The sequence below is a fragment of the Phyllosticta citribraziliensis genome (assembly GCF_038025025.1).
Source record: "Phyllosticta citribraziliensis strain CPC 17464 chromosome Unknown J3D65scaffold_1, whole genome shotgun sequence".
NCBI classification, from domain to species: Eukaryota; Fungi; Ascomycota; class Dothideomycetes; order Botryosphaeriales; family Phyllostictaceae; genus Phyllosticta; species Phyllosticta citribraziliensis.
The window spans coordinates 1,086,393-1,100,150 of NW_027117338.1; the positions used below are offsets into that span (position 1 = coordinate 1,086,393).

The following is a 13,758-nucleotide window of genomic DNA, read 5'->3' on the forward strand; positions in this document are numbered from 1 at the left end:
CTGGAACTTTTCAGACACATCTAGCTTAACTTCTGTTCCAAATACCCTTCCACTTACCCTCAATCTGACGACAACGTTTGAGATTACCATTAATATCTCTGCGACTGGTCCACTCCCAAGCAGCTCTACTGGATTCCAAGTCATCACGATAACAGAAAGCGTCTTGACTAAGACCGCCACCCTCACGGCGACTCGAACACCCAGCACTGGCGTCAATGCGAGCTCGTCTCCGCTGTCGGACGCAGACCGCACTGGCACTGCAAGCAACACCACTGCTGCTGCCGCATCGTCAACCCCGGTTGTCATCCCTCCCTTCGCCAATTCAACGTACAACTATTTTCCGACGGCTGTGCCAATCACGACGCAGACTCCGGCAGTCTCGTCAAATATCAGCGGGGTCAACTCAACGACCCCAACCGCCAGAAACGCAACATCCAGCGGTTTTCCGACCTCTTTGCCCCTTCTCAACATAACGACATCTTTGTCGGCTCCCACAAGCAATGCGACCAGAGTACCCTTGACGGGGACTGCGCCCACTCTTTTGCCGAATTCGACGCTTGCAACCCCATCGCCATTGTCCAACTTTACAACACCTCTTCTCACTCTTTCTGCGAACGCGACATCTGCCCCACTCTCTGGCATCTCACCAACACCCTCGTTCAACTCAACATTGGTCATTCCTCTGCCCGTCGCCAACATCACTTCCACGCCCCCTTTAATCAACGTGACGAGTATCTATTTTTCCGGAACCCAACCGACACCCTCGCTCAACTCGACGCCAATCATTCTGTCCTCGACTTATCCACACATCTTTACGCCAACGGCCTCATCCTTCCCTTCCGTCTCGGCAAACAGCAGCAGCAGCATTGCTCCAACCGCAACGCCAACGTCGTCTCTCTACTCATCCGCTTCGCCAAACACCACGACAACCGCAAACTCAACAACGGCATCCACATCCGGCGGCAGCACCACAAGCTCGTCTCCTTCAACGCTGACTCTTTCCTACACATCAAACCCCATCCCCACCTCGTTCAACACCACGACTCTCACCTCCTCCTCCTCCTCCTCCTCCTCTTCCACGTCCACCTCAACGGCACCCTCCTTCGTACCCACGCCGCCCTCTCTCTACTGCCCCACGACGTCTTCCTGCCGACACTACACACCGTGCAACACATCCCCAGGGTCGACAAACTGCATCTGCGCGTCAGCCGCCAACGGGACCGGCTTCTGCCTCGACAGCGACATTTCGTGCGTCGGTCTGAGCACGTGCTCCCGCGACGCCGACTGCGTAGGCGGCGGCAGCAAAAAGGGCGGAACGGCAGTGGGCGAGTGGGTCTGTGCCGTCGGGACTTGCTGCGACAGTCCGAATGTGTGCGTGCGGGCCGACATTTGCGGTGCAGCAGGAGGAAATGCCGGTGCGCGTGTGGCAAGGGGGATGGATGTTGATGTCAGCGTGAAGGGGCTCAAGGGGAGGGGTTTTTCGAGGGGTCATGGGCTTGGTGTGGGATGGTGGGGTGGTGAGGGCGGCACGGTGGGTGGCGGGTTTGTCGCCAATGCTGCCGCTGCTGGCTTTTAGGGGTAGGATGCTGTTGAGGATGGTGGACGGGTGTTGAGACGAGAATGGCTACCTATCTTTAATCGTAATGCTTTTGTCTTCTCTTCAAGCCTCCTCTCCCGGTTTGGAAAATCCATGATGAGTTGGAACCTGACAAGTTGTTTTGCGACGCCATCAAATGATCAGAGCCAACTGCCTCTTCTCTGTTCGACCTTGCCGCAAAGGCCTTCGGAGATAAACCGGTCACTCGTGATGCTGAACATAATTCCAGTCGGTAGCGAGGTCCGAGCGTATACGCTGCCGATTGGAATGACGTCTTTGATTGCGGGGGAGGGGAACAGAGCTCCCGCCCACCGGCCCCAAAAGTAGACGCCGAGGACAACACCTGCGCGTCCGCCATTCGTCTCCCTCCTTACTTTTTGAACTCGGCAAACGTCCAAGGCAAAAGGGCATTGAGGCTGAACTCTTACTGCGGAAGCTTCTTATTGACACACACCCAGAGCCACTTTCTCCTGCACGAGTCTTTTTGTGTTGCTTGATCGCGTTACCCTTGTTAGAGCTTCATCGCGCGTTTGCTTGCTTGCTTGCTTGCTTGCTCGTCCGTCGCCTCCACAGTCCACAGCAGCCATGAACGTCACGGGGAGAACAACCGCCAGCAGAGGCGCGCTGCGTGTCGCCAGCACCAGGCGATCTTTCCAAACGACAACGAAACCAAACTTCCGACCTCTCCCGCAGCCGCTGCTGAGCGTGCGGCCAAAACGGCTTCAAACGTCCACCACAGCGGCGCCATTGGCCTCCTCGATACGGACCCTGAGGACCGAGACGACGGGAAGAGCACGCGCAGACAGCGCTGTGGGGCCGCAGGTCTCGCGCGGGACGTCCAAACTGTTCAAAGACGCCGACGCCGCGATTGCGGACCTGACGAGCGGGTCGACGGTGCTGAGCGCCGGGTTTGGCGTGTGCGGCGTACCAGGTGAGTGCTCACGCAATGGACAGGAGCTCCAGCGTCCACAGACAACAAGCTAACCAGTGCCCCCTGAAAAACAGAAACGCTCATTGAAGCGATAGCGCGGCGCGGCAAGGACTCGGTCCACTCGTTAACGGCCGTCTCGAACAATGCGGGTGCCGGCGACTACGGCCTCGCGCTGCTGGCCAAGAGCGGGCAGGTGAACCGCATGATTCTGTCGTACCTGGGCAGCAATAAGCAGCTGGAGAAGGAGTACTTGGCCGGCAACATTGCCATTGAGCTGTGTCCGCAAGGCTCGATTGCGGAGCGCTTGCGTGCCGCGGGCGCAGGCATTCCTGCGTTTTACACGCCGACGGGCGTCAGTAAGTTGCCATAGAATGACCAGATTATGGGGATGTTGGAGTTGGCGAATAAGAGGTGCTGACATGGCTTGTGTTGCTAGATACGCTGGTGCAAAAGGGCGGGATTCCAGTCCGGCTGGGCTCAGGGGGCAAGGAGACGCTCGAGCCGGGGACGCCGCGCGAGTCGCGAGATTTCGACGGCCGCACATATGTCATGGAGAGGGCGCTGAAGGGCGACGTGGCGATTCTGCGGGCGTGGAAGGTGGATGAGGCCGGAAACTGCCAGTTCAGGTCAGTCAGCAAGTCACTGGGGAGATGTTCGAAAATTCCAGGACTCGTCTGACTCACATATCCAGATACACGACCAAGACATTCGCACCGCTCATGGCCAAAGCCGCGCGCGTCACCATCGTCGAGGCCGAGAACATCGTCCCCGTCGGCGACATCGACCCCGACCACGTCCACCTGCCCAGCATCTACGTCGATCGCATTGTCCCCGCGACGGCAGAAAAGGCAATCGAAGTCCGCAAGACCAAGCCGTCCAAAGACGACGCCAAGGGCGCGTCGCAAAAGGAGTCGGACGTCAGGCGCAACAGGATTGCGAAGCGCGCAGCCAAGGAGCTCAAGCCAGGCTACTATGTCAACCTGGGAGTTGGTGAGAACTTCTCGGCAGACAGGAGTGGTTGTTTTTGTCGTTGCTGACTCGAGATATCAGGTATCCCGACACTTGCTCCGTCGTTCCTTGAGCCAAACTCCAACGTCTGGATTCAATCCGAGAACGGCATTCTGGGCATGGGAGCGTATCCGACAGAAGATGAAGTCGATCCGTGAGTTGCCTTTCCCTTGGATGAGAAGCAGTGAGAAGAGAGGATTGTGTGGAAATTGCTAACCATGTCTGTGTCCGGGTTTGACAGTGACCTAATCAACGCTGGCAAGGAGACTGTCACGCTCGTTCCTGGTGCTGCGACGTTTGACAGCTCCGAATCTTTTGGCATGATCAGGGGTGGCCATGTTGACATGTCGATTCTTGGTGTAAGGACGAACCCATTTCTTCCCCGCTATCCTTCCCCTTGACATCGTTGGCGCCAAAACAACAACAATTTACTCACGAACGAGCAGGCCCTACAAGTCAGCGCATCAGGAGATCTTGCCAACTACATGATCCCGGGCAAGACGTTCAAAGGCATGGGTGGCGCCATCGACCTCGTGTCCAATCCGGACGTGACCAAGATTGTCGTCGCCACCGAGCACGTCGCCAAGGACGGCTCTTCCAAGGTTGTGCAAGACTGCCAGCTTCCGCTCACTGGCGCTAAGGTCGTGAGCACAATTATCACGGATTTGGTAAGTTTTGGCATAGTGACGTCCTGGTGCGTGGAGAGGTTGTTTGCTGATAAGAGATATGTGAGTAGTGCGTTTTCCAGGTCGATCGCGCAAATGGCGGCCTCGAATTGACTGAGGTGGCGCCTGGTGTCAGTGTTGACGAGGTGAGGGAGAAGACGGACGCAACATTTACCGTTGCGTCGAATCTCAAGTCCATGGAGTAGTGACTGCAAGTCTTCGTGGCAGTTCTGTTTGGCAGACCACAGCGCTGTCCTGTCTGTGACGGGCATGGTTGTAGATTCGTTTCATATGCATGGTTCTGCCGATTGTAAATAGAATTCTCACATATATACATGTACCTTGAAATGGCTAGCTACAAATGCTTCTACAAATGTCTCTCTCAATCCACAACCATCTCACAACTTTGCTCTCAGGCCAGGCGCAAACGTTGTCCTCGCCCCCACCTCGTCCTCAAACGCCTTCAGAATAGTATCCACGGTCCCCAAAATCCACAAATTACCTTCGTCGCTCGCCAGCCACCGGCCGCCCTGCACCGCCTCGGGCTCCTCTTTCGACGCAACGCCATTTTCATCCTCAAACGCCTTGCGCAGCCCAAATACATGTGATACGACCTGGGGACCGACGCCCGTCTGAGCACGCAAGCACGAAATGGCAACCAGCGGCGTGAGGACGCGGCCAACGCGCGGACGGGCGTCTCCCGGCCGGAGCGGGGGGTCCGAAAGCAGGGCGGCGTAGTGGCTGTTGACGATGTGGACGGGGAGGTCGGGGTGCGAGGCGGCCAGCTTGTCGAGCAGCTTGCGGTCAAAGGGGCGGTAGATGGAGGACCAGAGGCCGGCGCCGCGGGCCTTTGTGTCGTCGATGTTCTGCGGCGTGGGCTCGCGCGTGGGCTGCGTGGCCAGGCCGCGCGCGACGGCCGGCGGCAGCGAGGCGCGGAAGGCGCCCAGGTTGTTGATGACGCGCGGGATCCCGTTGAAGCTGATGCATTTGAGCCCGACCTCGCGCATCAGCTCGGCCGTGCGGATGCCGTGCGCTTCGTCGTGCCCGTCGGCGGCGAGGTTGTAGAGCGTTGTTAGCGACGCGGGCGAGTTGAGCGTCATGGATGTCGCCGTCTGCGTTTGATGTTAGGTGGAGGTTGCTCTTTGGAGGTCGGGATCAATAGGTGAGGTTTCAAACCGCTATGGTTAGCCATGCTGGCAGTCCAACGTCCTTGGACGCGGCATCCCGAGCTATGCGCTCGAATACAGAGTGGATTGATTTGGGCGCTGGTGTCACGTCTGGCAGAGCGAAGCGCGCGTTGATGAGAGCCTTGAGCGGTTCAGAGAGCTTCGACATGGTGGAAGGTTTGCGATGTGAGCAATTGAACCGAGTCAAACAAGAAGCAATGATGATAGAGGACGACGGGACAGTGGTGTTGTGATGAGGTCACAGGGGCGGAGTCAGAAATGGCCCCGACGAACTTTGTGCGGCTACGTGCCGGCTACCCGGAGAACCCACAGTCCACGCAAGCGTCGCGGAGAACAGAGATGAGCTTAGCAGCAGAGATTGGACGGTTCCTGACTACACGAGAGAAACCAAGACATCTTGGTCAAGATGTTCAAGGGAACCCACCGGGAGCTCCCGATGAACGACTCAGGTCCCCCGCCTGCCGAGGGTTGGACCGGAAGTGCCGGCAACACTCCGGCTCGCGCCTGGTCACGACGACATCCGCTTCTTCTAGAACCAAGTGCCGACCCTCGGGCTCGTCCAACCTCCTGGCTGCTGTTCGCATTGTTATTACTACTTTTACGGACCGACCCGAGCGTGCTCCCCCAATGGGCTGACCTGCCGCCATGGAGGCCCAATCCTCCGGGAACCGTCGTGCGAGCGTCATCAAACAAGCCGCCTGCATCGCCTGCCGCAAGACAAAGACAAAGTGTCTGAGAGACCCAGGGGCTCCAGTCTGCAAAAGATGCATCCAAAAGGGCTCCGAGTGCATCATTCCATCCCATCATGTGGGGAGGCAAAAGGGCACCAAAAAGTGAGACCTTCTCTCCAAGCCATCAGCCTCCTAATTCATTTCTTGGGCTGACGTCTGCACGTAGCAAGCGCACCGGGTTGGCCAAAGCCATTTACCAGGTCGAGCAGGCACTTGAGCGTGTAAAGTCTGGTCGCGATGATCAACAGAGCAAGGATGTAGCAGCGCGCCTGCAGAGGATGCTATCAACGGTCCAAGATCTATCACCGGCTTCTGCTGCTGGTGAGCCAGGCGCTACGGCTTCAGAAAAACAAGCTTTCGCTTCAGAGTCGCCCGGCGCAGGGCCCTCTGAGGAACCAACGTCGACCTGGCCGGATGATTCGCCGGCCTCCAGCACCGCTTCGCCCTCGCCCATGTCAGCGTCTGGAGACTTGGCCTTGAATGATGCTGAGAATCCGTTGCAACTCCTCGCCCATGCTTCGGACCTGTCGAGGCACCGCCACTACGTTGGCGGTGCTGTCCAGGTCGATGATAGCAATCAACAGGGCGTTCAGGCATTCTTCGGCCCTTCGAAACCGAAATTGGACGTCAGCCAAGACATGGATCCAATCGACCTTGGGCTCGTCACGACGGTGGAAGCCGAAGAGTTGTTCCAGTAGTATGCTAAGCTCCAGACTGACTCGTCTTTTGTCTTGCTGACCACAACCCCAAGTTTTCACGACCACCTCACTCACACTAGGTGGGGCCTGGACCGAGAGATTCATTCTCTGGAATTCATCCGCGGACGGTCCTCTTTTCTTTTTACGTCCGTTCTGTCTTCTGCCGCTCTGTTCATACCATCAGCGGCAGCCATATCAAAAAGACTGTCCATCCATTGCAAAAAACTTGCACATAACGCAATGACGGAGCGCTACAAATCAGTCGAGGTCGTTCTAGCCTTCATGGTCAACGTCCCATGGCTGTCGTTTGGAAACCACTGGGCGGATGACGAGACGTGTTCCTACTTGGCTTCGGCGCTGACGATTGCAATGGATTTGTCCCTGCACAAAATCGTGGTTCCTTCGCCCAGCAAGCCCTCTGCAATGGGAATGCAGCAACCGGTTGGAGCTGACAGCATCGACGCAAGAAAGGCCCTTTCCCTGGACGGCTTCGATGACGTGGACCCTTTTTCGCAGTGGGGCAGACGTCTGCTTAGGCGAAGAGAACGAACCTACATCGCGCTCTTCGTCCTCGATCGAGGGTAATATGATTTTTGGGTTCTTTCAGGAGCTTACTGACGTTTGGCAGTGTCTGTCTGGCGCGAGGAAGGATTCCGATTGTCCCTTGCACGTCGTTGGTGGAGAATTGCGATAATTGGCACGTCTCCGACATTGCCGACATTTGGGACAGTTCCGTCACTTCGATTGCCGTCATGCGGAGAGATTTGGTAGATTCGCTTTTCGAAAACTAATTGGCCACGCTGACAAGCTTGTTCCAGGACGTCTTGATAAAAAACATAAAGCAGTACTGCGAACCATTTATTCCAGAAGTCACCTCGCCTCCTGAGGCTGTACAGAGGTAACGGAACTCATCTCAACTCTGGACTTCGGGTAGGGGCTGACTTCGGTAGAATCAAAAACATGATCGAAAACTTCTTCGAGCAGTGGCATCGCATCTGGGCGTACGCCCAACAGCGTAAGTGCCAGTCACGGCAGAGCCAGGACAGTTGCTCACTTTACACAGCTGGGTATCGCTTGCCGCCCTATGTACAAATATTGGTAAGCCATACGAGGCTGTCCACCTACAGCAGTGTCATCAACCATCCCACTGCTCCTGACGAAGTCCGACGTTTCTTCCGTGCCGCTGGTTTGTCATCCGCACTGCATGTCTTACGGGCTGCAGTCCACGGTGAAAAAGAGCTGGCATCCATGCCGAACAACACGGCAATCATGGTCGCCTTTGCAGCCTGCTTCACCCTTCGTCTTCACAGCCTAGGAGCAGGCTTCAGTGCGAGTGCTGCTCCCAGTGTCCGCCAGCTCATAGAAGAAGCTGCAGGCGCACTGGAACGCATCGGAACCACACCGAGACATCGCGAGGGCGTGTCCGCCATCCTCGGCCGATACCTGCGCGCCATGCTTGGTCGCAACATCTCGACCATGACAGCAGACCACAACATGTCTAATGGCCGCGATCCACCGAAGACGGGTTCAAGCGCCTCTCGCGCCGCACAACATTCACCAGGCCACATCCCAACAACCGAAGAGGCTGGGAATGGCGGTGGCGGCACATCGTCTTCTATGCTCATGCCTAATGCACCGCTCCTCTTCTCGGCTATGTCAGACGTCGAAATCGACGGCTTGCTGTTGCAGAACGATCAAGCGTTGCAACCTTTCGATGTCAATCTGCCTGGCGTCTATTCGAACAATTTCGACTGGATGGACTGGCTTGAATGGACTTGACCGCTGTTGACAGACTCCAGTTCCTTTGTCCCCTGTCGTACCCAAATGGAATCTACATTGGCACTCTGCTATTCCCTTCGATTCGCTAAGACCCGGCTTGGACAAGCCTACGCCAAGGACACAAACGACCGAGCTGGAGCTTACATTGCTTGGCACAAACACGAGCTCAGCGCCTGACTGCAATGCATTTGCGGCATGCTTTCGAGATCTGGATGTAATTGACACTACGGAATCGATCGCACGCAAGACATGACGGTAACAACCAGCCTCGCACCGCGCAGCTCCGTGGACAACATGCCGCACGCTGGGACCTATTCCAAGTCTTCTATGACGATTATACCGTAAATCCAAAGTGACGATCCAGATGATGTTACGCATCGACTCTAGCCGCAAATCGCGTCGTGGCTTCTTTATGTCGTAGTTTGTTGCAAATTCCAATGCTACCACATCAACGACAGTCTGCTTTAGCAGATATTTCTTCTACAACTGCAATAATACAGGGAGTCCGCTTCGATTGCAGCTTGTTCACATCTTTCACGTTTCATCGCTCGACTTGCGTTCTCAAAAGCAGCCTCCTTAGCACTGGCGACTGATTTGTCGTTACCTGCGTCGATTTGGTCGCGGCAAAAATATGATCTCAAGTATTTTGGGACGTGAGTGTAATTTAGGTTGGTAGCCTTCACCACAGTGACATGGCTTATACTGAACCAAAAAGTATCAGGGAAATGTAAAAAAGCATTGCTGCCAAAAGTTGTGGCCAACAAGGAAGCTGCCTACCGCGTCATCCCCGCCCCCGCACCGCACCCCTCTTCTGCATTGATGTCATGGAATCGCTAGCTCGGCGCGGTTTTGTACCAATATGCGACTTCAAACCATTGGCTCCTCAATTACAACTCATAATCACTCGAAATGGTGTCTGTATTCGGCAACAAAGATCTCGTTGCGCTGGCGCGCCATCTCCTCACCAAGGGACCTGTGAAGACGCTGCCCAGCAGCCGGCGCATCCGCATCCTCCTCAACGGGACCTACATCGCAGACACGACGCAAGCGCTGTACGTGTGGGAACACGACCGGTTCCCGCAATACTACGTGCCCCTCTCATCGTTCAAGAAAGACAGCTGGACAAAGACCGAGTCAATCGACAATGATGCCGCCAGCCTCCTTCGCATCACCGCCGGCGACCAAAGCACCGAGCGCGTCATCGCCTTCAGCACGTCGCTAGACAAGCACGACAAGAGCGACCTGATCAATGCACTTCAAGGCATGGCGCGCATCGAATTCAGCTCCGTGGATCAATGGTACGAAGAGGACACGCCCATCTACGTACATCCCAAGGACCCGTTCAAGCGAGTCGACATATTGCACTCGACGCGGCCCATCCGGGTCCTGATCGACGGGGTGCAAGTCGCGGCGGCGACGTCGTCGCTCCACTTGTACGAGACGACGCTGCCGACGCGCTTCTACCTGCCGCCGACGGCCGTCGACGCCTCGCTGCTGCGGCCCAGCAACCTCGTCACCCAGTGCCCGTACAAGGGCGACGCCGAGTACCACCACGTCGTCGTCGGTGATCGCATCTTGCGCGACGTGGTCTGGTACTACAAGCATCCGACGCTCGAGTGCAGCCCGATTGCCGGTCACCTATGTTTCTATAATGAAAAGGTTGACATCGAGCTGGACGGCAAGATGCTTGAGAGACCGGTCACCAAGTTTTCGTAGGCGGAGAGTGGGCTGGGGATACGCGCTTTGATGATTCATGATTGTGGTCAGTAACCAGCTTACTTTTGCCCGTCTTTTGATGGGAGCAGATTGGCACTTTGTAAGATATTGCACATTTAAACAGCGCTCAGTATACAGCAACGAATGCTCCATCGTACACCCCATGAAAATTACCCGGCTCTCCACCGTGTCAAAAGCTACCATGTCGTCCCCGACTTCTCTCGCAACCTGATTCCCCCAGGATATCGTCGCGCAGAAGCAACATCATTACTAAGTCGAGACGACCAACACCTCTGGCAGTCTTCGGTTTCACGGCTTCCGGAGCCTTTTCGCCGCCCAGTGGCCGCGTCATTGCCGGCGGCTTGCTTCAGTCAGCCGGCCAATTTGGCAGGCTATACGTAAGCTTCCTGCTCCTTCTGATTGATTGGGTGGTTTGAACTGGAGCTGTCGGACTACCAGCGGAGACACGCAGTACCACTTTTTCACGATTTCTAGAGCTGTGGAAGATACGGATAGAGCAAGGGTATGATGTGGATGGTTTGAATATCTCATGATACTCGAGTACATGAGCTCCTTCTAGGCGCGCTGGCGCAGGAAATTAGGAACTGCCAGCCACTCTTTCTTTGGTACTCCAGGACCCGAATGTCAACGTCAAAGAAAACAATAGCGCCGAGCAAATGCGTGCACATGCAGGTTTGAGACTCGTCCCGCGGTGTCAGCCTCGAGAGAACGCAGGCCTCCCAGTGGTCTCACGAACGAAATCCATCCATCTCTCAATACGTCCTCCCCGGGAACCCGAAATGCTTCTTCCCCGGACTGCTCTGGCTGCTGCCACGCCTGGTAGTACTCGCCGCAGTTGGTGACGCCGGCTCAATCACCGCGCTGCTGCTCCGCCTGCTCCCAGGGCTCATGGGCGCCGGTGCCGCATCCGTCGCCTCCATCTCCGCGGGGCTCCGCGTGCTGCCCATGTGCGGCGTCGAGCCGCCGGGCAGCTGCTGGATCTCGCTGTCGCCTGGCAATTCGGGCGCGAACTCGGGGGCGCCCGTGTGCCGGTTGTAGCCCACAAAGGTGCCGCCGCCTTCGATGGGCGGTGCAGTCGAGTGCCGCTGGTGTCCTCCCGCGGCGCCGGACATGGCCGTGATGTCGCTCCAGCGGTAGGAGTTGGGGCTCTTTTCGGACGCGAGCGGGGGGCTGAGGGCGCCGTTGTTGCTGTTGCTGTTGCTATTGAGTTCGCCAGGAGGAGGAGACGCCACGCGCAGCGACGGCGACTTGTACCAAGCGAGCGAAGCACCGGCACCATCTCCTGCGTTGCCAACGCCGCCGCCAGCTTCAGAGCCGCCCACTTGCGACTGTCGGAACACCTTGTCGTAGGTGCGCGTGCGGGCGACGTAGAAGACGAGGGCGCCGGCCACGCAGACAAATGCCACGACGCCGATGACGATGCCCGCGATGCTGCCACCTGACAGGTGCGATTTGTGGCTGCTCGATGAGGTTGATGATGAGTTTGATGAAGACGAAGAGCTTTTGCCGCCTTCGGCCGGCCAACTCTGGCCGGGTGCCAACTGGTATTCGGCGGTGACTGCTTTTTGATGCTGAGTTTCGATTGACTGGTTGCTTGCCTGGGAGCGATTTAGTCAGCCTCTGGTCGCGCGGATGGTAGGAGACGAGGATCTTACTGGATTGATAACGCCAACCATGCCTTCGGGATGGCAGGAGGTGAGGGCATCGCAGTAGAAAAATATCGGCTCCGTGTCATTGATCTGTAGTGTCCATTGTTTCCTCTGTGATTGAATTAGCCTTGAGCCTCTTCCCAAAAACTGGTGGACGTACCAGGTTATATGAGGAGACCAATTCGTTGCTCGAAAAGAAACCTTGGTTGGGTTCGCCTTCATGGTAAAGCTCCCAAGGCACACACGGATTGCACCCAGCCGAGCCACAGACTTTTGTGTTTCCTGCATACTCGCCGCGGATGACTGAGTGATTTGTTGGGTAAAAGTCGAAAACAATGGTGTCTCCCGGATTGGCATAGGTCACGTTCGGCGAGAAGTTGAATCCATTGGCCCCTGCTTGTACGGTCAAGGTCTGCGGTCCGGTTGATGATGTCGAACTCGAGCTCGAACTTATGCTGGAAGGAGTTACAAGTGCAGACGAGGTGATGAGACTCGATGATGATGGTGATGACGAAGAGGAGGAGGAAGAAGAAGAGGAGAACGAAGAGGAGGTCGTGGTAGACGAGGTAGGTGTCGCAACGACGGTAGTGCTTGCGGCGATGGCAGTGCTTGTAGGTGTGGTAGTGCTGGCAATAGCAGACGAGAGGGAAGATGGGGCAGTCGATGTAGCGGCCACGGCGGTGGTTGTTTGTGCTAGCAGAGAAGGAGCGCGCTGCAAAAGGTATGCGCAGAATAGAAATCGTCGCATCTTTTCGTGGTTGCGATCGCAAGGTGATGGATGGTGTTTCGAGAAAAGGCGGCTACATAAAGCTGTTTGTTTGAAACGGGCGAAGCAGCGGGAAAACGCACGAGGGCGAGGAGAAGGGCAATACTTTGCTTATGGCTTGCGACCCGGCTGGAGTCGCGATCCTGCAAACGTCGCAGCCGCGCTCGCAACCCGCTACCGGCTCTCCATCGATAAAGGTGCGAAGGAATGGCGTGCATCAGCAACGGGGGGGACGTCCACCTTGGGACCATGGCGTGGTGAAGCGCAGCCGAAATTTTGACCCCGCTATGGTAATGCTCACAGTCTGATTGCGCTGTTGGTGGTGGCGGCGAAGCCTCCCTGAGGCTAAATCCTGCATGTCAGACACAGCGTGACAGCCGGCATTCTGTCTTGTCTCAGTGCGATTTGTGAATCCAGGGTGGTGTCCGATACTTAATCAGTGTTCAACAAAATGATAGGCTTAATATTGAAGGAAATCAATGAACGAGACGATTTGGAGAAGGGAACAATGGAGCTGGATGGACAAGAAGTCGAAACCTACACTCAAACCTTTGTGTCAGCCACATTTTGGGGACGAAGCACTCGTAAGTCAGGATCAGCCAAGAGGCTGTTCCGTGAGTTTTGTCGATAAAAGTGTCCGGTACGAAGTGACCGTCGACATGTGGTGGGAGCCGGCTCGGTTTGAGCATCCCTCTGGCAGCGATTGCTTACCCTGGTTTTGCTCGGTGCCGGTCTTCCCTAGCGAACCAGATCTTCGTTCGTGACCCCTTCGGCATGCCTCTTGACCGCCTACTTCTTCGATACCTTGATTCTATTCAGCGCCTTGTCGCCAGGCTGGCATCCAGGCCCAACCATGGGCGACCGGGCTGCATCAAACATGCATGTCGTTCCGATTCTCTGCATAGTGTCTTGTTTCAGAAAACTTGTTGAAATTGCGTAATGATTGCAAAATGTTAGCAACGTGTGCAAGAAGCTGAGTTTGTTAGATCCGCGCGGTAAGGAGGCGTCGA

At 56.2% G+C, this 13,758-nt stretch overlaps 5 protein-coding genes across 5 annotated transcripts; 3 read left to right on the forward strand and 2 right to left on the reverse strand.

Moving 5' to 3' along the window:
* Positions 1–1,980: 1,980 nt before the first annotated feature.
* On the forward strand, positions 1,981–4,553 carry J3D65DRAFT_609383 (succinyl-CoA:3-ketoacid-coenzyme A transferase). Its single transcript, XM_066798677.1, has 8 exons — positions 1,981–2,528; positions 2,603–2,884; positions 2,965–3,154; positions 3,220–3,518; positions 3,579–3,690; positions 3,778–3,895; positions 3,983–4,204; positions 4,273–4,553. The coding sequence occupies exons 1-8, from the start codon at positions 2,183–2,185 to the stop codon at positions 4,405–4,407; spliced, it is 1,704 nt and encodes a 567-aa protein (XP_066659615.1). The 5' UTR covers positions 1,981–2,182; the 3' UTR covers positions 4,408–4,553.
* On the reverse strand, positions 4,505–5,785 carry J3D65DRAFT_609387 (uncharacterized protein). Its single transcript, XM_066798678.1, has 2 exons — positions 5,378–5,785; positions 4,505–5,313 (listed from the first exon to the last, which is right to left on the reverse strand). Exons 1-2 carry the CDS (start codon positions 5,534–5,536, stop codon positions 4,600–4,602), a joined length of 873 nt encoding a protein of 290 aa, XP_066659616.1. The 5' UTR covers positions 5,537–5,785; the 3' UTR covers positions 4,505–4,599.
* J3D65DRAFT_17242 (uncharacterized protein) lies at positions 5,668–9,051 on the forward strand. The gene is made up of 7 exons (XM_066794266.1): positions 5,668–6,221; positions 6,286–6,816; positions 6,871–7,398; positions 7,446–7,584; positions 7,636–7,715; positions 7,768–7,832; positions 7,881–9,051. Exons 1-7 carry the CDS (start codon positions 6,034–6,036, stop codon positions 8,594–8,596), a joined length of 2,247 nt encoding a protein of 748 aa, XP_066659617.1. The 5' UTR covers positions 5,668–6,033; the 3' UTR covers positions 8,597–9,051.
* On the forward strand, positions 9,025–10,486 carry J3D65DRAFT_17491 (uncharacterized protein). Its single transcript, XM_066794288.1, has 2 exons — positions 9,025–9,264; positions 9,318–10,486. Exon 2 carries the CDS (start codon positions 9,506–9,508, stop codon positions 10,310–10,312), a length of 807 nt encoding a protein of 268 aa, XP_066659618.1. The 5' UTR covers positions 9,025–9,264; positions 9,318–9,505; the 3' UTR covers positions 10,313–10,486.
* A 496-nt stretch (positions 10,487–10,982) lies between these two features.
* Positions 10,983–12,955, reverse strand: J3D65DRAFT_17290 (uncharacterized protein). Its single transcript, XM_066794269.1, has 3 exons — positions 12,143–12,955; positions 11,989–12,093; positions 10,983–11,931 (listed from the first exon to the last, which is right to left on the reverse strand). Exons 1-3 carry the CDS (start codon positions 12,728–12,730, stop codon positions 11,086–11,088), a joined length of 1,539 nt encoding a protein of 512 aa, XP_066659619.1. The 5' UTR covers positions 12,731–12,955; the 3' UTR covers positions 10,983–11,085.
* Positions 12,956–13,758: the final 803 nt, after the last annotated feature.